Raw genomic sequence first — 21,580 nt, 5'->3', positions numbered from 1 at the left:
AACGGGACTCTGCGTCGATGCACTAAGCGACTGGATACTTTCACGCACCGGCAGTGGTGCGGCCCGCAAACTGGTTCTGCGACGACCCTCGCAGCGTCAGGAATCTTCTCGCACCGGGACGATGCTCGACGCACTCGGCGATGCGGGGACTCCGGGTGCTGCGATGACGCCGCGATGAAATTCTCCTCGCACTCTCGTTCTTGCGACACGCATTCGGATGATGCATTGGGTACCAGTTACTCTTTTTCACGCTTCTGCTTCCCAGCTCCCAAAACACAGCAAAACGACCTGCTGAGGCCCCAAGACTGGGCAAGCACTCCAAGGCAGGTCAGAACTCCCTCAGCAGAGTTCCAGGGGAGCTGGTGGTGAAGTCCTTTTGTTCCTGGGACTTCTTAACAGGGAGCCAGCTCTTCTCAGGCCCTTGGAGATCAGAATCAAAAGAAGGGGACACAGCAAAGTCCTTCCCCTCTCCTTGGCAGCAAAGCAAAACAGCAAGCAGGCAGTCTTCTCCTCTTCAGTCCTTTTCAGCTTTCTCCTTGGCAGAGGTTTCTTCTTAGTTCCAAAGTGATCTAAAGTTTAGGTGTCTGGGGTCCTCTTCTTATACCCCTCCAAGTCTTTGTCTCTCTTTGTTCCAGTGGGGGGATTCCCCTGCTCAAACCGGTTCCTGGGTGTGCTCTGCTCTGGAGCACCTGGTTCCTTTCAGAGTGAGGGGCAGGGTCGTTAGACGCTCAGCAGGAGGTGGAGCCTTCTTTGTGCCAGCAGAGGCAGAGTCCTCAGCCTGGCCAGCAGGGGGTGGAGCCAGCTTTGTGCTGGCAGGGGCAGCCCTATTCAAACCCAGGGACTACTTCTCCCACCCATCTAAAGCAGATCTCCCTATTCACCCTGCTGCTGACTCATCCAGGCTCCTGGAGCCACCTGGCCCATCACATGACACCAGTCAGCCAACCAGCACACAGGCACACAGGAAGGTTAAACAGGAGAATAGCTACTTTCTAAAAAGTGCCATTCTCACACAGTGAATTTAAAAACCATCTTGCTAAAAAGATGTATAATTAAATTCTGAACACAGAGATACCAAACTTGGATTTTCTATCTTGCCCTTATGGGAAGATAGGCATGTAAACAGCCTTCCCCATTCTGTCCGATGGGCAAGATAGCCTCTCAGCAGTGAAAAACGAAAATGGCTGTAATTCACTACCAGGGCATGTTACACACCTCAGTACATGCCCTACCTTTCAGATACACTGCACCCAGCCCAGGGGGGTACCTAGGGCCACCATAGGGATGCCTGACATGTACAGAAAAGGAAGGATAAGGCCTGGTCAGTGGGTGCACTGTCCAGGTCGACATGGCAGTCCTGGACTGCACATAGGCACTGTAAGCAGGCCTAAGATATCATTTTAGGGCTACTCCTGTGGGTGGCACAATCAGTGCTGCAGCCCACTAGTAGCATTTGAATCACCAGCCCTGGCACACGCAGTGCACTTTACTAGGGGCTAACAGGTGACACAAATATTCCAATCATGGATAACCAATCAATATAACAATTTACCAAGGGAGCACTTGCACTTTGACACTGATCAGCAGTGGCAAAGTGCCCAAAGCATCTAAACCAGCAAAAACGAAATCCAGCATAGCATCAAAAATACAGGAGGTAGAGGCAAAAAGTCAGGGGTAACCACGCCAAAGATGCCAGGTCTAACAATGCATTAATACATCCAGTACTGGCAGTAACACACCCAGTTCAAACATTGATCAATTCATAAAGGGCGCCAGTCTTGGTAGGGACACCTCCAGTTCCCAGAGGGACCTGTGCATTACTGCCTCCAGGCCTGGAAGTGACATCGCCAGCTCGCACAGTGACCTGTGCCACTGCCTGCAGCCCTGGAAGTGATAGCTTCAGTTTTCACAGTGGCCTACCTTTGGCACAGGCAGCCTGCGCATTAGTGCCTCCATCCCTAGCAACAACAGCGAAGTAATAACGGCCTCCGGTTTTGACAGTGCCAGCAAGGGCATTAATTCCTTCAGTCTTGGCAATTACATCTACAGGTCTCATAGGGTTCTATGCATTCCTGCCTCCAGGCCTGGGAGGCCATGACACCTCCAGTTCTCACAGTAGTCTATGTATGCATTATTGCATCCACTTCTGGCAGTGACATTATCTGCACAAGCTCCTCCAATTAGGGGCTAGCTATCCAATGCATGTTTGCCCTCAGCAATGGAAGGGACGCCTACTCCGTGCATTAACATTATGCATTATCGTATGCAGATGCGAGATAAATGTCACCAGATTCTAGTAGTACTCTGGTTTTGTTAGGCACCCTTAATTATGACAGGAATATTAAATGAAAAAATGGTCCAATCCAGACAATTATATCCTTTTAATTAATGTTCTTAGCTCTGACAGTATATGCATTGCTTTGAAGTATAATGCAAAATCCGCTATAATGTCAAAGTCCCACCGCTCACGGTAATGCCACAGAGGTGTCCACTCAAAGCCCAATCCCAGGACGAACCAGTGCTGCTAGGTGCCCACAACCTCTGCCCTATCATACGGACTCACCATTTGCTGGGCGGCCTCCAACGCCTTCTCTGCATCCTCTTAGGTGGTCTCGCTTCCACGCAGAGCCTTCCGCACCCTCAGATCTTGGCGGTCACGCAGCAGCTGCAGCTCACACAGACCAGCCAGGCTGCCCCGCAGCGATTCCCACAAACGGCTGCGGTCCCCACCGCGGTTGATGGAGAAGGCGCGGATCATTGCGGCGCTCCCGGGGACGAGCTCCACGTTGCTTAGCGTCTACCACCAGACTACAGCCTTCTCGGTACAGGAACCGCTGCCGCTCAGATCTCGTGCACGGCCTGTCAGGAATTCATCTGAATACGCCCTTCCCATAGGTCTGGCGGACAGCCACCGCACAGTCACGCCCCTTTTTCGTGCCTACATTGGACAGCGTGCCTGGCAGCTTTGCATATACGCGCCCTCAGTGACGTTTTCCTTTTAACTGAGCCTTTGACAATTTTAATATAATCCTGCCCTCCTGCGCTATCATTGGACGAGGTAGTTTTTATCTTTTGCATATTTGAGAAAGACTGTCATAAGCACACAAACGTTGAACTAGTCTAGGGGATCGTCTACCTAGCCACGCCTTGGCTCAAGGCCATTGGATGAAGGAACTGTGTGCTCTGCAGAGCAGACCAAAATATGGAAGTCTGAGACCCAAAAAAAACAGAGTCAGCAGGATGTACAAATGGATGACTAGAAAGGTCATCCATCGAAAGACACGAGACAGTAAGCTACAGACATCCCCATGGAAATCGAAGATTCTATTGCAAGGCGGAAGGATGTGTTTTGTATTACCTCCACCAAAGAGAAGCATGGCAATCGGAACATGCATTGGCAATGCAATAGGACTCGCATTTACGTGACACCTATTGCATTGCAAACGGAGTGCGTGCGTGCAACCAGGCATGAACAGGGGGGGTGGCTGCGAGAAGGCATCGTGCTGCAGGAGGAGGGGGGCATGGGAGGAAAGTAGGTTGTCCAGTAAAGGGACCGGTAGCCATGGAAGGACACAAATGACGACATGGTCATCATAAGGAGGGACTTAGAAACCTACAAGGAAGGCAGCATTTGAAACACAAGCCCAATGAAAAAGATGGGCGGAGAGTGTGCAGAGCTTCAACGAAGCTTCCAGCTATACCTAATACTGCATGCCTTGTAAAGCGGGTAGCGCATGCGCTGCAATGCTAGGCGAGACCTAAAAAAGGAGGGGTGAAAGTTTCAGAGAGATATTTGGGAGTTATTTGTGTGTCCATTGTAGTCAGAAAGGTTTCGGATGAGACAGAAGGGATTTTTTTTTAAGCACAAAGTAAAAAAAATATATACATAGGCAGCGCATCCAAGGAGCGATGTTGCCGGTTCGGTGTGGCATGAGTCAAGCAACAAGACAGCCCTGTCCTGAACAGCCACCTGACGGATTTTAAATAAACGGAGGGATTAAAACAGCAGCACCACTATGGATATACTTATTTGAACTCCAAAAACCAGCATGCACTTTTTGCACACGCCCATGAGGGCGGGACTATTTAAAGACAATCGCAAGTGCGAGTTAATTCTGCGCAGCTGTTTTACACCACAAGCCATGCCAGTGATCAAGGGGACTATCCCGAAACGCGTATGGAGTATGTGGCAGACATAGCGCTGGAAGGCCATGACTGTTATTGCTGCTGCCTACCCAACAATTAAAGGTGAAATTATAACATTGCGTGTGGTATCTTCACTGCTTGAGCAATCTTCGTTTGGATATATATATATATATATATATATATATGTATATATATATATATATCCGGCTCAACTTTCCGTCACGCCCCTTCACTCGCGGTCGGGTGCTTTCTCTGCGGCGACGGACACCGCACTCAGTCAACGCTCCGGGTACACAAGCACCAGCACTCACGGGAACAGTTATCCAATTATTCTTTATTGGAACAGCTCACAGCAAAACGCGTTTCAGCTATCGCCTTCGTCAATTGCTAGAGGCAACAACTTTGGAGTGGACATAAATACTCCCTTTGCATAGACAACAACATAGGACTTGCTTCAGTCCACTTTGGCGGCCATCACTGAACATGCAAGTACAAATACATTTCTTTGTTGCAATACAGTTCAGCCCTGAATCACACCCTGGATGGGTTTGAAATCCCCATTGGCGGCCATTACTGAACATAAATATAGTTTTCTTTTACGATAATACTGCCCTGAATGGGCCATTCACATTTCTGTCATGTGTTGAAAAAACAATTCAAAATAATTAAAATTATATGCAGCATAATCGAAATCAATATATAGATACTTTTAAACTACAGGTGTACAGCCAACTCCTCCCCACTATTCAAACCAAGTGGCATTTTGGTCTGAACATCAATGATATACCTTGATTCAAGTTTCCTTAATTGTAGCTGCCTGTCGCCCCCTCTAACATTTAATGGAACATGATCCAGGCAGAAAAAACCCAATAGATCCCTATTGCTCTGGTGAAAAGATTCAAAGTGCCTCGCCACCGGATATGACACATCTTTGTTCTGAATCGCAACTGTTGCCCTGGCTATATATACATTACCTATAGCTAGGACCACGTTTCCATAGGAAATCCGCAACATTCTATTTTGAATAACTTTGGCGCCGGTTGACGAATCCTCGCGAATTTTTCAAAATAGGTGGGGCGCTACGCTCCGCTCCTACCCTGAAAGTCTCGGGGGGATTCGGCAAGCGGGGGATGAGATAAAAGGGGGGTCCCAAAACGCGTTTTTCCCATGCATTTTTCCATAGGACCTTTAGACACAGCTACAGCCCGAACGGCTGAACAGAATTACTTGAAATTTGGCAGAGAGGTAGTCCTCAGGTCAAGGAAGTGCCTTTTGTAGGTTTGGTGTAAATCTGTTCAGTAGATTCTGAGAAAATAGCCTTTAAATCAATATATATATCTGAGCCAGCTTACGGTGCGCTTACGGTGCGCTTACCGTACGCGTACGGTGGCGTGCGCGAGCGCGGTTCTGATTGGCCCTTAGATCTTAGTAAACATTCGAATCGGTCGAAACCAGGAAGCGGCGGCCGCCATTTTCTCTCTCGCACTCTGACAGGGGGTTGAAAAACAAAGTGCAAATCATGTAAAGCGGCTGTTTACACAGCTCCCAAGCACCTAGCCATGTCGAGGGAGTCCCCAACGATCCCCCAAGTGAAAAAAGGCAATTTTAATTTTTTCGAAAATTTCGCCGATTACGCTTACCGTACGCGTACGGTAAGAAATAATAATAAAAAAAAAAATATCCACATTCTCCCCACCCCGTGTGCATAAGGTGCCCGAAGGGCACCTTTTGTGCATAGCTCATCAGAGATAAACAAAACATATATTTTACCTGTCACAACGATGCTCATCATATGACCTCCATGTGCGCACGGTGCGCGAAGCGCATCGTGCGTTCATGGCCCATCTAGCGTAACGTGGGCACGCGGTGCGCGAAGCGCGCCGCGTGCTCACCGTGCGCGCACGGAACGAACTGCGTTAAGTGGGCGCGCACGCCACAAATGGCGTAAAGTAACTTAGCATTTAAAAAAACGTACAAATTCACTGAAAAAACCATAGGTTTCACACATGTTATAGTTATCTGGACATTTTACTGATAAAAAACCAATGAAATTCCCCCGTTATAGTTACTGTAGGCAACTATAACTCACGCGACCGTAATCCTCTGCTGATGACATATGTGTCTTTATGAAAAAAAAATATTTGTAATATATGTATAGCTAAAATTTAATGGAAGAAGACATGGGCAAATAAGTGTCTAAATACAGTATTAGCATCAGCAGAGGATTACGGTCGCGTGAGTTATAGTTGCCTGCACTAACTATAACGGGGGAATTTCATTGGTTTTTTATCAGTAAAATGTCCAGCTAACTATAACATGTGTGAAACCTATGGTTTTTTCAGTGAATATATATATATATATATATATGCATAATGCTTGGTAAAGTTATGTTTGCTTGAATACCAAATTGAAGCTTTTGCTTGGTTGAATTATTATATATATTACAACATTTAAATGTGTTTATTTTCAGAAAGCAGATGTTTAGAAACAAATATTTGGATTTCCAAAATATATTTAGAGCTGATATATGGGTGATAAATCATGAGACTTTGGGGAGATAATATTAAAATTATTACCTTGGTGCCAGAGACATTGCAGACATAGCTCTTCTATTATACTGATTGTTAGAAATGGGAGTCTCTAGTTGGCAGAGGTAGGTACCTTTGTCCAAATAGGGACCCTTGCTTCTAGTCAGGGTAAGGGGGATACACACTCTAGATAACCGCTGCTCACCCCCTTTGTTAGCTTGTCATGAGCATCAGGCTTAACCCAAAGGCAATGTGTAAAGTATTTGTACAAACACTCACAGTAACACAGTGAAAACACCACAAATGGACACCACACCAGTTTAGAAAAATAAAATTTCTTTATCTAAACTAAACAAGACCCAAACGACAAAAACCCAGCATATATATACTCAGAAAAATGTTTTCAAGAAGGATGTTGCCAAAATAGGCTTGTAGAAATCAAGTAGCACCAACTGGGGCTATCACGATGTCAGGACAGCACAAAATCCAAAATACGGTGCCACCCACGAGGATCGCGGCGTCAGGCGCAGAGTGACACAGACCCCCAAGCAACAGTACCTTGAAAAATTAAGTCGGTGACAATGCACGGACTCGAAGATGGCCGTTGTCGGCTTCGGTGATGATGCGATGTCGGCAAAGTTCTCGAGTCACCCTCGGCGCTTGCCAGCGCTGCGATAACAAGATGCAGGCGCTGGCAAAGACAAAGTATATGAGAGCGCTGGCGTCATTCACGACCGATCACTGCTGGCCTTGTAGGGCATCAGAGCTGCAGAGCAGGCCGTGCGCTGCGTCGTTCACTTCACAAGCGGCTCCCCGGGCCTTGGTGCAGGTAGCACCGTCACAGCAGCGCCGTTGACGGCATCAGAAACAGGATTTCTTCCTTCTCTTTTGTTTCTTCCAGCTCCCAACAGCAGGAACAACCTCCAGAGGCCCAAACACAGTTACAGGCACCTCCTGGCAGGTCAGATCTCCCAGCAAGGAAGTTCAGAGGAGCTGGGTGTGAAGTCCTTTTGTTCCTGGGACTTCAAAACAGGAGGCCAGCTCTTCTTCAGGCCCTTGGAGACTTTCCTTAAGCAGGGGACACAGCACACAGCAAAGTCCTTCTTCAAGCAGTGGACACAGCACGCAGCAAAGTCCTTATCCTTTCTTTGGCAGAAACAGCAACTGCAGACCAACCCCAGACACACAGCAAGGGCAGTACTTCTCCTCCGTTTCTTCAGCTCTTCTCGTCAGCAAAGGTTCCTCTTGATTCCAGCAATAGTCTAAAGTTCAGGGGTTTTAGGTCTAATACTTATACCCCGAAATGTCTTTGAACCCTTTATGCAAGGGGCTCTGAGCCCAGTCCTAACCAGTTCTGGGGGCATTCTGCCAGTGCACAACAAAATCCTTTGCCAGTGTGAACCTTGGTTTCAGACGCACCACAGGAGGGCAGAGCCAGCATTGTGGAAGGCAGGCACAGCCATATTCAGGTACAGGTGCTACTCCTCCCACCACTCCAAATGCAGATCAGGCCTATTCAGCCTAGTGCTGACTCATCCAGTCTCCTGGAGCCACTGCAACTCCCCAGCTCCTGTCACTCCAAAGCCATACAGTCAATCCACAAACAGGCAGAGGCACACAGAAAGGTTGAATAAGAGAATAGCCACTTTCTAAAAGTGCTATTTTCGAACATATAATTTAAAAAACATCCTTACTAAAAGATGTGTTATTAAATTCTGAGTTCAGGGATAGCAGACTCCAATTTTCTATCTTATCCCTTTGGGAAGATATGCTTGTAAAATGTTACAAAGCATTCCCCCTTCTGTCCTACAGGCAAGATAACCTTTCAATAGTGAAAATGAAATTGGCAGTATTTCACTAGCAGGACATATTACGCACACCAGTACATGTCCTACCTTTCACATACACTTCACCCTGCCCAGGGGGTACCCTTGGCCTACTATAGGGGTGCCCTATGTGCAAGGAAAGGGAAGGGTAAGGACTGGGTTGACATGACAGTTTAACAAACTGCGCACAGGCACTGTGGTGGCAGGCCTGAGACGTCTTTCCTGGGCTACTCGCGGGTGGCACAATCAGCACTGCAAGCCCACTAGTAACATTTGATTTACCAGCCCCGGCACACCCAGTGCACTTTATTAGGGACCTACTGGTAAAACAAATATGCCAATCATGGATAACCAATCACAATAACAATCTAAATGGAGAGTATATGCACATTAGCACTGATCAGCAGTGGTAAAGTGCCCAGAGTCCTAAAGCCAACACCAACAGGTCAGGGGAAAAAATAGGAGGAAGCAAAAAGTTTGGGGATAACCCTGCAAAAAGGGCATTTTCCAACACTGATGGATACCAAATTGATAAAGTTATTTTCACATTACTGCGGACAACCTTGCCTGATGCGTTGAGGTGATCTCTGCTGGTAATCTTACATGATGTGGCCACTAATGTGTCTTGTCTAACATGGTGACTCTTACTAAAGTAATAATATTAGTAGCTCGGTATGTTGTTTATTGAACACAAGTAGCTCTTATTACAAAAAACCTTGGAGACCCCTGTTCCAAAATAACAACTATGAATTGGGGCAAGTCTCCCCAATTAATTCTTCAACATGTAATTGTTGCATTGTCCCTTTTTAGGTCTCGACTGACCCAGCGCATGCGCTGGTCTGGCGAGACTTATTGAGAGGGCTCCAAAAAGTCCTACCAGGCCAGCCTAGAGCTACAGTGCATGTGCGCGGGCACGCGCGCCGCGCTTTACCACGATTACTTTCACTTTGGCGGCCGCTTTGATGTTTGATCATGATTGCCATCACTTTCGCTTTCACGGCCCCACGGCCGCTTTGCATAGCCAATAGGTCTCGCTTTTGGGACCTTATAAGTATTTAGTTATGCAACTGTTGCCCTGGCTAAACACTTATAAGGTCCCAAAGGCGAGACCTATTGGCTATGCCAATGCTTGTTATGATAGGGCATGGTGACACTTGTTAACACATACAGGGTTTCACATACATTATCTCATCCATGAATGCTGCTAAGAGGTTGTAATCTAACATTTCTCTTGGCGGAGGATGAGAGGTAGAAGGTGGACCAATGGGTAAGCAAGAGGAGTGAGTAGTTCACTATACAGCCTGCATTAATAGAAAAATTAGTTATGACATCCAGCTGAATGGGGAATGAGTAATGAAAAATGTACATTTCTAAATGTGAGTAGGATGTCATCAGTGTAAACAACCACTTTCAGATTCCTAGCTGGAGTGTGTAGCCATTTAATTGACTTTATCTGGAATGTGGGGGAAACCTGGTGTTCCAGGAGCAAGAGAAGTGGGAATAGTGAGTAGCTACATCTAGGTCCTCTGGAGATGGTGAAGGTGCTAAATTAAATGTCTCCTGGGCCTTGGTGTTTGAGTAGAGGTGCCTTACCTTTGATATGAAGTCGCCACCCAGTTATACTCTTTCAAGTGTTTGGAACAGGTGTCCCCATTCATTTCTAGCAAATGTTTTCTCTACGTCTATGGAGAGGGCAGTTCTGGGGAGTCTTAGTAGCCATAGTACATGTGCCAAATTTTGGAGGTGGTTTCTTGGCAAATATCTGGTGAGAGACCCTGCTTGTTGATCAATATCTGAAGTCCATTTGCCAACATTTTTGCAAACATTTTCATGTCAGCATCAATGGCAGAGATGGGATGGCAGCTGGAGCAGAGTAAATGATCCTTCCCTGGATTGGGGATGACCGAGATCAGAGCCATTAAGAAAGTGGAGGTTTTGGGGTGGGGACAGTCACGCACCTCAAGGAATAAGAGCACTAACTTGTCAGAGTAAACCTCAAAAGTCACTAAATGAACCTGTATTCAACTCCCTGGTAGCGATGCCTCCGAGAACATATGCTTAACTTAGGGCAACTGTAAAGTATTTATGGAGTACCAAAACAGTAATAAATCAAAAATACCAACCACCAAAGTCCCAAATTTATTATAAAGCATGAAACCAAAATTACAAAGATTCAATAAGGAGAATAGTGTGCATGATAATCTATGGATGCAGTAGATCAGTACCTAGGCATGACCTCAGGCTGACTGCAATGGACCATGGATAGAATACACCGAGCGAGTTTGTCGCAGTCAAATATTTTACCTTCTGACTTAAGCTTTTTTATGGAGCTCAAAATCCTCCAGCATGGCAAACCTGAATCTGTTTAGAATGACATTTCATTGAAATCAGACACTCAAGCCACAAGGTCCTTCTGCCGCTCTGGAGGTCTTCGAATTCTCAATTTTACAGTGGTACTGGAGCATCTTCCCTGGGTTACTTGAGCCTCCCTGGACCTCAGGGTCAGCACCTAGGAGCTGGAATTCACTCCAGCAGAAGCCACTGGCAATGTCCAGACTGGGTCCAGTTGATACTGGTCAGCCAATCCTTTCAGAAAAAAGGCATCTAGGAGCATGTTATGTCACCGATCCACACAGGAGCCACACTGTAGGTCAGCCAACTCAACTGACTCTTGGAGGCCACCTTTTGTATTGGGTACAAGAGGAAGTTGGTCCAGCCTTCAGTCCTCCTTTCAGGTTAGAGAAAGTAGAGTTCCTCACCTGATCTTCTGCAAGTCCAGTAAGTGTTCTGAGTAAAGTTCATTGGGGTATTACAATTATGGTTGTTACTTTGCCAGAGAGCTGGAGTGACTCCTGGCCTACCCTAACCAATGTGGTAAAAGTTCCCTCAGGTAACCGTACCCACTTTTTCAGTAGTTCCTGTTTTCCCTAATGCAAACAATCCCACAGTGCACCCTACTCCTAAAATCCAAAATGAGAGAACTCTTTCTCCCTTGTGCAAAGTCTTGGTGAAAAACAAGAGGTGTGGCCAGGAAAATGAGCAGTCCCCTTCTTTGTGTCCACTCCAAACTGCTTCTTGAGGTAGCTCCCCTCCACTGGGTTTGGAGGTACCGGGCTAGTGTAGAGCTTGGGAACAAAAGGGGTTTCACTGCCAGGTATCTCCTTCTATAAAACTATGAACGGGCAGGCTTCATCTCTGTCCCTTTTATGTTAATGACGTTCCTGGAACCTCCACAAAGGTAATTCCTGAGGAGATAGGGATCACATGCCTCACATCTAAATGTTATTTCACCATTGTTCTGCTCTTGAAGAAGTTTATACAACTCAATAATGTCAACCACTGACTGGGAAGCTGCTGACAGGTAAATCCAAATTTGCCTCCAGGGGCTTCAGGCAGAAGGAATCTAGCTTTCCAATAGTTATGTTTTCTAAATATTTTTTAAAATCTAACTTAACCTATGAATTGGAAGTGAATTATGAACAATTTCTTTTAAATTTCTATTCTAGTCATTTCCTGTCAAACATGACAGATTAAGGTTTCTAATCTCTACCTTGACATTTTCTAGGATCCAGCTACAGGCCTGCCAAAGCTTTTGGGACCCAGCCAGTGGAAGAACACTCCAACTTTAATTTCACACATCCTACTTTTAAATATCAGGCAATTTACCTTCTGGGTAACAAGGTTTACTTAGGGGTGACTCGATAATATTTAAAAGCACGGTTTCCCACCTGTCAAAATGTTTTTTTTAACAAGTTTAACAGGCAATTTTGAGGCTACTGTAGTCAGGCTATAGATAGAAGGCCTGAAGCCATATTTTACAGGCACAATCTGTGGATGGCACAATATGTGTTCCAGCCCACATGCGGCATATAACTTCCATGCACTGGATGCATTTTCCACACCATATAGTAGGAACCTGTTGGCATGTTAAATATGTCAGTCAGGGATAAGTCAATTTAATTTAACCATATTTAAAGATGAAGCAGAGGCACTTTACTGCTGCTTCCTAGAGGTAAATTGTGCAGTGCTCTTAGTGCAAGGTCCAGAAACAGGTGCAGAACTACAGAGCTAAAGAGCCTTATTTGATATGTATGATAGATTCCTGGTGACTTTTGCTTCTTAATATACTCATAGAAGATTTTCATCATTTATTGTTTGCTGATTCTAAAGCATTCTCTACGAAAATCATCTCCCACAATTTTTAGTGATAAGATAGATTGGTAATTGCAGAAACAATTTCATCGAAAGGTATTTAATCATTCAGCAAATTTCTTCAGTTATTTCTGAGTTCAGGTAGTTTTATTTGAGCAAGAAATTGACCTTTAATAGGACTAGTGTCATGGTTCTCAGATTTGTTCAATGCACTGTGAAAGGGGAACCAATACATCCATGAAAGCCCGAGGAGCCATCTGTAAGTAGGGCACATAGAACACTTAGTTCAGTGCTATCCAACAGTCTGACTGGCACATGCTGCATGCTATGACATCAACATTACAAGTGTTCTATCCTCCAGTATGTAGAGCAATCTACAGGCTGCAAACACAACCCTGCTGGACCAGACAAACAAGGAAATCAAATGTGGATATCAGCTGTCCTATATCTTTGAGGGATATTTCCATTTAAAACAATGATTTTGACATAAAAACACATAATATTCCTTTCCACCTTACTATATTAGTAGTGCCATAACATAATTAAAAATGATTTGCTCAAAATATTATACATTTGAACTTACCACAAGATCTCCACTTGTCTGAAATGTATCAATGTAGAAAGAGTAATGCTGGTCATCCATTTGGTTTAAAATAGCTGTCATACATGCCACAAATTGACTCTGCAGTAAAAGGAAAACAAATAAATTAGCACCCTATTTGTATTAACAGCATAAACAAAGATTAGGCCATCTCTGATAGTAATTTTACATGTAATTGCATGCCATGCTCATGCTAATAGCACACTGTTGCGTTCTAAACAGCAATACGTGTTTCACATTACCCCTGTTTCAAAAAACTAAATCTAATTAAAATAGTATATAATAGAGAACAGCTGGAATGCAGATGCACACTTTTATTATGGTGAAAGAAATTGAATTGATAAGGTATGAGGAAGAAGGGCCACATTCATTATACGAGCTGTGGTTGAACTACTATGAAGCCAAAACAATCAGCTTCCTATGAAGAATCTCAAGGTTACCTAGATTAATTTGGGACAGGAAGCATGACCTTCCTCAGAGAAAATTGCATGTGGGAAATGTGTAACAACAACACAAATAACGGAATAGTTGATTGAGGAAGGAACTGACAACCCAAAACTAACTTACTTAATAATATTCAAAAGTATTAAAATATAGTAGGATTTAATATGACACAAAACTTCAGGAAATCAAAAACCTTTCGACTGGAAAACAATGGAACTTAAAAAAATATATATGTCAATAGTCTGTGGTCAATCAAGATCATACATTTTCCATGGCTGACTGTTGAAGGAGCATAGTGAGATACATGCTGTTGGCTTACTCCTGACAAAAGTAAATAAAGGACTGAGACATGGCACCCTTTGTGGGCAATACGTAATAGAGCAAGGCAGGAAAGGGTTTGTGATTTGTCTAAGGAAACAAAATTACCTTTGAACATAGCATTTTCTTGGACTTTGAAAATCTTCAGAGGGATAGGGATAGAAGTTACAGTGAAAAGGGCTCCATGAATGTAAATATCTATGTTCCAACATCAAGCAGTAGCTTCAAGCTTAGCAGTCAAAATCGTAATGTGGGAAAAGCCAAAAAGAGGTGGCCAGCATCAATGTGGATCTTTGAGACACCTTCAGGGAGGCACAACAATAAGGCTGTTATTTGGATGCTGAATTTAGAAATATCTGGTTCAGGTTTATCAACAGTTCACACCCATGCAACTTTACCAAAAGTGACACAAACTGAGGCTGTGTTGCTTTTATATTTACTTTCCAGAATAAAATGTGTTTTGCATTGGAATGTAGTCTAAAGTGATCGCAAATAAGCACTATATGCTACTTTGCGTCAATGGGGAGGCACTTACGTAGCGCATGGGAATTCCCTTGCAACCATCCATGGTTTTTAACGCAGAATCACATCTACTAACATTTGAAACAGGCTTTGCACCAAATAATATGCCTTTTTGAGGCAGGTGAAGAGAAGGAGAAAGATTTCTGTACTCCAAACGTTCTAATTTTCCAGTTATGCTAAACTGTACAGCACAATACCAAAGTGGGACATGTTTAGAAGTAAGGCTACAGATTGTATTTAGTATTTTAAGGGTAAACTTCCAGCACAAACCCTGTGCTAGACTTACACAGACACCTTTTGTGCTATAGTAAAAAAGGTCTTTGCATAGAGCTAGGCAGCCAGAAAATGTGTCAGCACAAGAAAATAATGTAGCAGAACCACGTCTTAATTGATATGGAACTGTCCTGCTCTCGCAAACAACACAACATTGCATGGAACATTACCAAATCTGAACCACTATGGATTTCTTGTATTTCTCTAACAGTGTTTGCAATTTTACCTCAGCAACACATTCATATTGTGACATATCGAAGAACGCTTTGTCCCACATTTCCCAAACTGAGCAATTTTCTCCAGTAGTTATGTTTTTATCTAAATACTGTGTTGAATACTTTGCTTTACTTCCACATATCTATACACTTAATGGGTGAGTATTTTAAACTCTGAGTTATTCTTCATGCTGTTGTCAGTGTGTTTGAGATCCTCTAAGAATATCCTGATATCAATGTATCTCATACTTTTATGTACTTGCCTAGATTCAAGTTTTAAACATTTTATAAAAAAGTATCCTTTACATCCACCAATATATAATTTGCACCACCACCATTCCACAATTCTAATATATCCTCCATGATAAGAATTGTACTATAATCTCGATGTCTCTTCTGAGGCAGTACAAATTTCCTTTGTTATGTGCAGACTGTTTCTTGTTACTTGGAAACATACAACACACTGCCACCTTTCCTCAGGGGTTTCACTATCTTAATGTCCACAGAACTCTTCTGGCTTGTAACAAATACATAAGACTACAAAAAGAGAGGTAGGAGAAATAAACCTTCTCCACAATTTCCTAATTTGATACTTGAATCACACACACAAAGTAGGGCTAATTGTTGATTCACACACTTAGATTCTGAAAAGAGTGATCACCTATTTCCTAATTCTTTACTCTTTCCCTTAGAGGACATATGTTGTTTATGGACAGAGTGGCCTCACCGATGTATTTGTGGCATGCTTTATCATAGGCTGGTCCGTCTCATCTGGTTAGGATGATACTAACCCTATGATCTCAACCTTAACCCCAAAAAACTTTGTTGGGCAAAGGAGATCAAAATAAAGTATGTTCTGGTAACGTAGGGAATCAGCTCTTAATACAATTAAACTGCCTCTGTGCATATCCTGGATATTTCATTTTTTAGCTGGATTGCACAGGGTAGGATTAAAGCTCGTTGATCCAAATTCCAGGAGTAAGCTAGGAGGAGTGTCAGGGACTTCTTAGGATTCATCACACCCCCGCACCTGTTGATGCCAACATGTTTCTACCCGTCCAAAAAGAATACCTGCCTGGAGCAGGAATAGTTTTGTAAACTATTAGGAGCAGGGTCCTGGGCCTTCATCAGGGCCCGTTCGTCTCACAAGTCCCTTCAGTCTGTTAAACATGTCGAAAAACATGCATAAAGGTAAGGCTAATTCCTACCTCGTTTTTTTTAGATGCAGCTAATAATAAACATAAAATAATGTAAGTCCATGCAGTTATTAATGGGAACAGGAGAGAACATGAAAATCACACTAGTGGGAATCACTCTTCACCACATGTAGTGAAATAATCAATCACACATTGAAAAAGGGCAACAAAAACGTGCATAATCTACCTCTAAATTAAGTGCTCGCATTCCTAATTTGTCAGCGATTTGTAAAACTAGCATGTGTGTGAGCGTACATTGGCTTTTGCTGGTGTTCACAGGTTGCATTGCCCATAACCCACAAAAACTGCTGTAATTTTATGCCAGCAAAGCAATTAATCAGTGCAAATTGATATACTGAGAGTCACAAAGTTAATTTACACTTACAATTTAAGCTACTTGTGCATCTAAGCTCAATTAGGAAAAAATCACATTCAAAGGTCAGGCAACCAGAAATTTAAATGTTGGTAACTCCTATCATATGAGAGGTATATAGTTCATCCTGTGCTCTGCCATACTAATCAAGACAAGTTCTGAAGATTCCGGGCGAAGCTGTTTCAGATCCTGGGTTCATAAAAAAAAAAGCCTGCTACAATGTTTTTTTACACTTTTTTACACTCCAGTCTGATGGTGACCTAGCTGTGGGTGTTTTTGAGGCCCTAAAGAGATGGTGAACCTATCTGCAAGTTAAGTAGGGGTACCTGTGATTAACTTGGAAAGAATAGGTGCTGAGACCCAACGTTTTTCTCAAACACCTGCATTCGGCGCAGCCATATGTCAGAGCTATGATAGCAAATATGTCTAGTCCTGATTCCACCAGGAGACTCAAACGTGCAGGTTATTTTTCACCCCAGCTTTCTTCTCTTGTCGCTGTGTTCCCATCTTTCACTTTCTTCATCTTTCTGCCGTTTCTGTGTTTCTTCCTGTTGTTTAGGGTCAAAATCTCATTTGAAAAATAAATTCTGATCTCCAAGAAAGACTGCTGGTGAGCCCCTCCTTCAACTACTGACTCAAGTTAAGCCGATGGATTGTAAATGATGCCGCTGGTGTTTGAAGATGATGAGGGCCAGCCAGGGGAGCCAGTGGCGATCCATCAGGATGGCACCTCTAAAGAGCAACTACACACTGCAAAACATCTCATCCAGGGATGAATTAATATGTTCACATTACTCGGATCCTGATGGCTCTCCAGTGGCTTCCCTTACTGGTCCTCATCATCTTCAAACACCAGCTGCATCGTTTACAGTCCATCAGCTTATCTTGAGTCAGTGGTTAAAGGAGGGGCTCACCAGCAGAAAATAAATGTTTTATCTGGTACCAGGCTGTCTTTGTTGTTGGCAATATGTTCCTTGAAGGTGAGGTGAGTGTCCAGGGTGCATCCACATAAGTTGGCATCCAGTGAAATTTGGGGTTTAATATTGCTCACAGTGGGCCAGCTCTATAATATTTCTTGGCTGTGGACCTTGGCACATAGCAAGAATTCTGTCTTGATGGTGTTGAGCTTCAGGGCACTCCTGGACATCTAGGTCTGATGGAGGTGCAGTCAGTGTTTCAGGCGTTGGATGTCCTGAGTGGAGGAGACCTTCAAGTAGAGTTGTGTTTTCATCTGCAAATTGCTGAATTTTGTTACTGCTATCTGTTGGTAGAGCCCGACGGGACCAAGTGTATAGGCTGGAGATAACAGGGGACCGTATGGAACCCTAGGTGACTGAGCATGTGATAGGTATCTTTTGGCACCTGAAAGTGCCTATGGAAATGAACTGTTGCCATTGAGAGGGTAGGAGGAGAACCAGTGAAGGGCATTGCCAGGGAATCCCATTGAGACTCCAGGGTGTGGATGAGTGTGATTCGTCACAATTCAGAATTTACCTACAGGTGGGATTTAACTTTACACTTTAGGTGTGCATTTTCTCCTTCAGTGTCACATTTGAATACAAGCTACTTGCAAACAGTAATGCCTTAGTACCGGATTTTACTGACCCTTTATTATACCGTCAAGGTAACGTGAGTGCACGAAAACATGCACAAGGAGAGGCACACACACATTCTCCCTCTGCCCGATGTTCTTTCTCATTCTATGTTACATTCGTTTTCACTAGTGCAACACAATGTGCCATTCCTTTCCCTGTGTGTACAGTACCAACCATGCTGCAACAACACAACGCACGCAGCTGTGCTAAAAATCACCTGCAGGCTCCACAGTCAGACAGACATGGTTTGTTCCTCGCAGTGCAGCTAAGAGAACACGTCGAGAGTGTTCGTGTTCACATTGCAGCCACTAGAGGTCTTTCGCTCTCGTATAATAGCTGCTGCTCGCTTCTCGTTGCTCTCCAGTACGGATTCCTACCAAACGTGAGCCGGAGCGGCGCGCTCCTCACACAGGGACGGTACTATCTGCAGAAAATCTTCCTTTTACTTCTGCCAATCAAAGCCCTTCACCTACTAGGAAAGACCGAGGAAGCACGTTATTATGGGGTGATCTCGCGCATCTCTCAGGTAAGGGTTTCTGATGCTGGTTATTGATGTCTAAAATGCATTCCTTAGCAGCTTGTTGAGTGTTTGTTCATCGTTGTTTTAAGACTGCATTTAATTTGGAATCTACTTATTAGTCAGTGTGTGCATAATGAAATGTGTGTTGATTTCTATCTACTTGTTTCGCATTGATTTTCAGTGCATCCTTTTTAAAGTTGTTTTTGCAAAGAATCAATGGGTCTCATTTCGCACTCACTGGGGAGTTTCAGAAATAAAACAATATCTTGCTTTTGCAAAAGTCAACTAAGATGAACAGTTTCAAACCCCTGGGTCAGTCTAACCCGGGCTGCTGCAGAAAGGGCGTCTTTCATTTCTTTCAATTATTTGTCAGTCTACAACAACCAATGACATCCTGGTAGGTCTATGTGAACCGTGAGCATTTGATGGGAAAAGGATACAGGTACAAAGCCGACAAGCACCCTCTATAGAGGGCTCTTGTGATAAAACGCATCTGTCCAATATCATGTGGTTTCATTGACTGATGTGGTGACAGCATGAAGTTAGCACCACGCGCCGCTCAGGTGGCGTCTACCAAGAGCAGTGGGCTGATACAAATCTTGAATTTGCTCTTTAATTTCGCCCACACTTTGAGATGTAGCATTTCGCCACAGCCATTACAAACTTTATTCAACACACATTGTTTTAGATTCGGCATGCCATGAAGCAGAGGCAGCCAACAGTGTTCGAGAAATGTAGTAGACTGGATGCTTTGTAAGGTGTGGCACTGCTTGTAGCACATTGTGATGCTTTTATATTTCTATGTATTGTGTATTGATCTGTATGGGATTGTAATGAGATGGGACATACATGTAGTAGTTTATCTTCAAAGAAGCTCATGTAATTCGGATGTTTGAGAGAAACCAGCGATCAGAGGATCCAAAGTAACCAAACTCAACAATATGGAGAAAGAAAGATAAGCACTTCAAACATTCTATTTTTTAGGACTGGTGATGGACAGGGAATGTTAAAGCAATTGCTTAATCTGCAGGAGCTTCAAACGCAATATTAGGGGTTGAGCACATCAGTCACAGCATGTGTGTCACTGTTTGAAGTTAATCATGATTTAAATAAAATGTGTACACATCAATCATTTCATGGAATTGGGCTAAATCAAAAGTTGGGTAATGCTTCACGCTACAAAGCACAAAGGCAAGAATTGAAGTTCCAAGCTTGTTTCCAATGAGTTACAAGATAGTTTAGGAAGAAACCACTGCATTATGCATTGGAACAAGTGTATCTCAGAGATGGTGTCAATGATGGCATCAGGCAAAATCCGACTATCAGTGATACATTTGACCCTCGCACCTGAAATAATGCTTATTGAAACGTGTTATTTACAGATAAAACCATGTACCAGATAAACTGCCCTGCAGTCATTGAACTAGATATGTAAGACAGACAGGCAGGCGGCGGGGGGGGGTGGGAGGGGGGGGTGGGGCGGGCGGGGGGGGTGGGGCGGGCGGGCGGGCGGATGGATGCACGGACAGGCAGGCAGGCAGGCGGGTAGATAGATAGATAGATAGATAGATAGATAGATAGATAGATAGATAGATAGATAGATAGATAGATACATAGATAGATAGATAGATAGATAGATAGATAGATAGATAGATAGATAGATAGATAGATAGATAGATAGATAGATAGATAGATAGATAGATAGATAGATAGATAGATAGATAGATAGATACATACATAGATAGATAGATAGATAGATAGATAGATAGATAGATAGATAGATAGATAGATAGATAGATAGATAGATAGATAGATAGATAGATAGATAGATAGATAGATAGATAGATAGATAAATGAGATTAAAAAAAATATATATTGTCAGGGATGCCACTGCCCATTAATTTGGAAACTGTTTTAGACACATTTTCAGGGACTACAGTTTCTTGATTTTGTAGTTGTGTAATCACATTCTCCACTAATCGATTTATTTATCACTTTTGTTGTTTACTGACCAAACCAATTGAGTGCTGTGCAGTACTTGTGCCTATGAGCTGCGTCTGTTAACAATACGTAGGCTTGCAGATGCATTGTATTGATTCTGACAGTAGGCGTAATTAAATTATTAGGACCTGGACAGGACTTTTATAAGCAATAAGAATCCAGTTCATGAAAGAAGGAACAAGTTTACAGCACCTTAAATATAATTACTGATCAGCACTAAAGGACTCCCACTCATGGGTAATTAATTTTTACAATCAAGGATATGTCGTAATTTGTGATATTGAGCACTATGTCGATGTTTTTGCTTAGATATTCATACACAGATGCAAACAAACAGCAACACCTATGTACTGACTGAACCTAGATGGAAAAGTACTAGAGAGCTGCACAGGGCACTTTTTCACTGTACAAGTGCTACAAGTGATTATGCGGCAGGTTTCTTTAAAACATATATGAGTTGGTTAATATAAAAACAATTCTCAAAAGTGCTACTACTTAACATAAAGAATGAGTTTACACTTAAGTGAAAGGGACCCTTTCCAGCGAAAGAAAATCCAGTCGCTCTCGCTTCGCCGATGCTCTCAGCTCACCGCTATTGGCTTTGGCAATGCTTTTAAAAATACAGATCAGTTGACTGGGGGTGAGTGCTTGCAATGTTCAACACTCCGTCCATCATTTCCTTTGGTTTTGCTTTTAAAACCGCAAGGGCACCAGTCAAGCCAACGCCAGTGGCTAACAATATGGGAATTACATTTCCTCTGTTTCCAAGATGGCATCAAGTGGATACATTAAGCCAGGAATCTTTGCATTGTAAAGTAACTATTCTCTACAGTCCAAAGTATACCGCCATGTTGCATCTAGGTGCCCAGC

At 43.4% G+C, this 21,580-nt stretch overlaps 1 protein-coding gene across 1 annotated transcript in view; it reads right to left on the bottom strand.

The window, feature by feature from the left end:
- DOCK2 (dedicator of cytokinesis 2) overlaps window positions 1–21,580 on the bottom strand; it is a 1,824,799-nt gene that overhangs the window by 507,384 nt on the left and 1,295,835 nt on the right. The window contains exon 28 of the mRNA XM_085617853.1: window positions 13,236–13,334. Within this exon, the coding sequence (XP_085473979.1) occupies window positions 13,236–13,334 (99 nt within the window). The remainder of the gene's footprint in view (window positions 1–13,235; window positions 13,335–21,580) is intronic.

Source organism: Triturus cristatus, chromosome 7 (assembly GCF_964204655.1).
Source record: "Triturus cristatus chromosome 7, aTriCri1.1, whole genome shotgun sequence".
Taxonomy (NCBI): Eukaryota; Metazoa; Chordata; class Amphibia; order Caudata; family Salamandridae; genus Triturus; species Triturus cristatus.
This window is presented reverse-complemented; position numbering and strand designations above follow the sequence as displayed.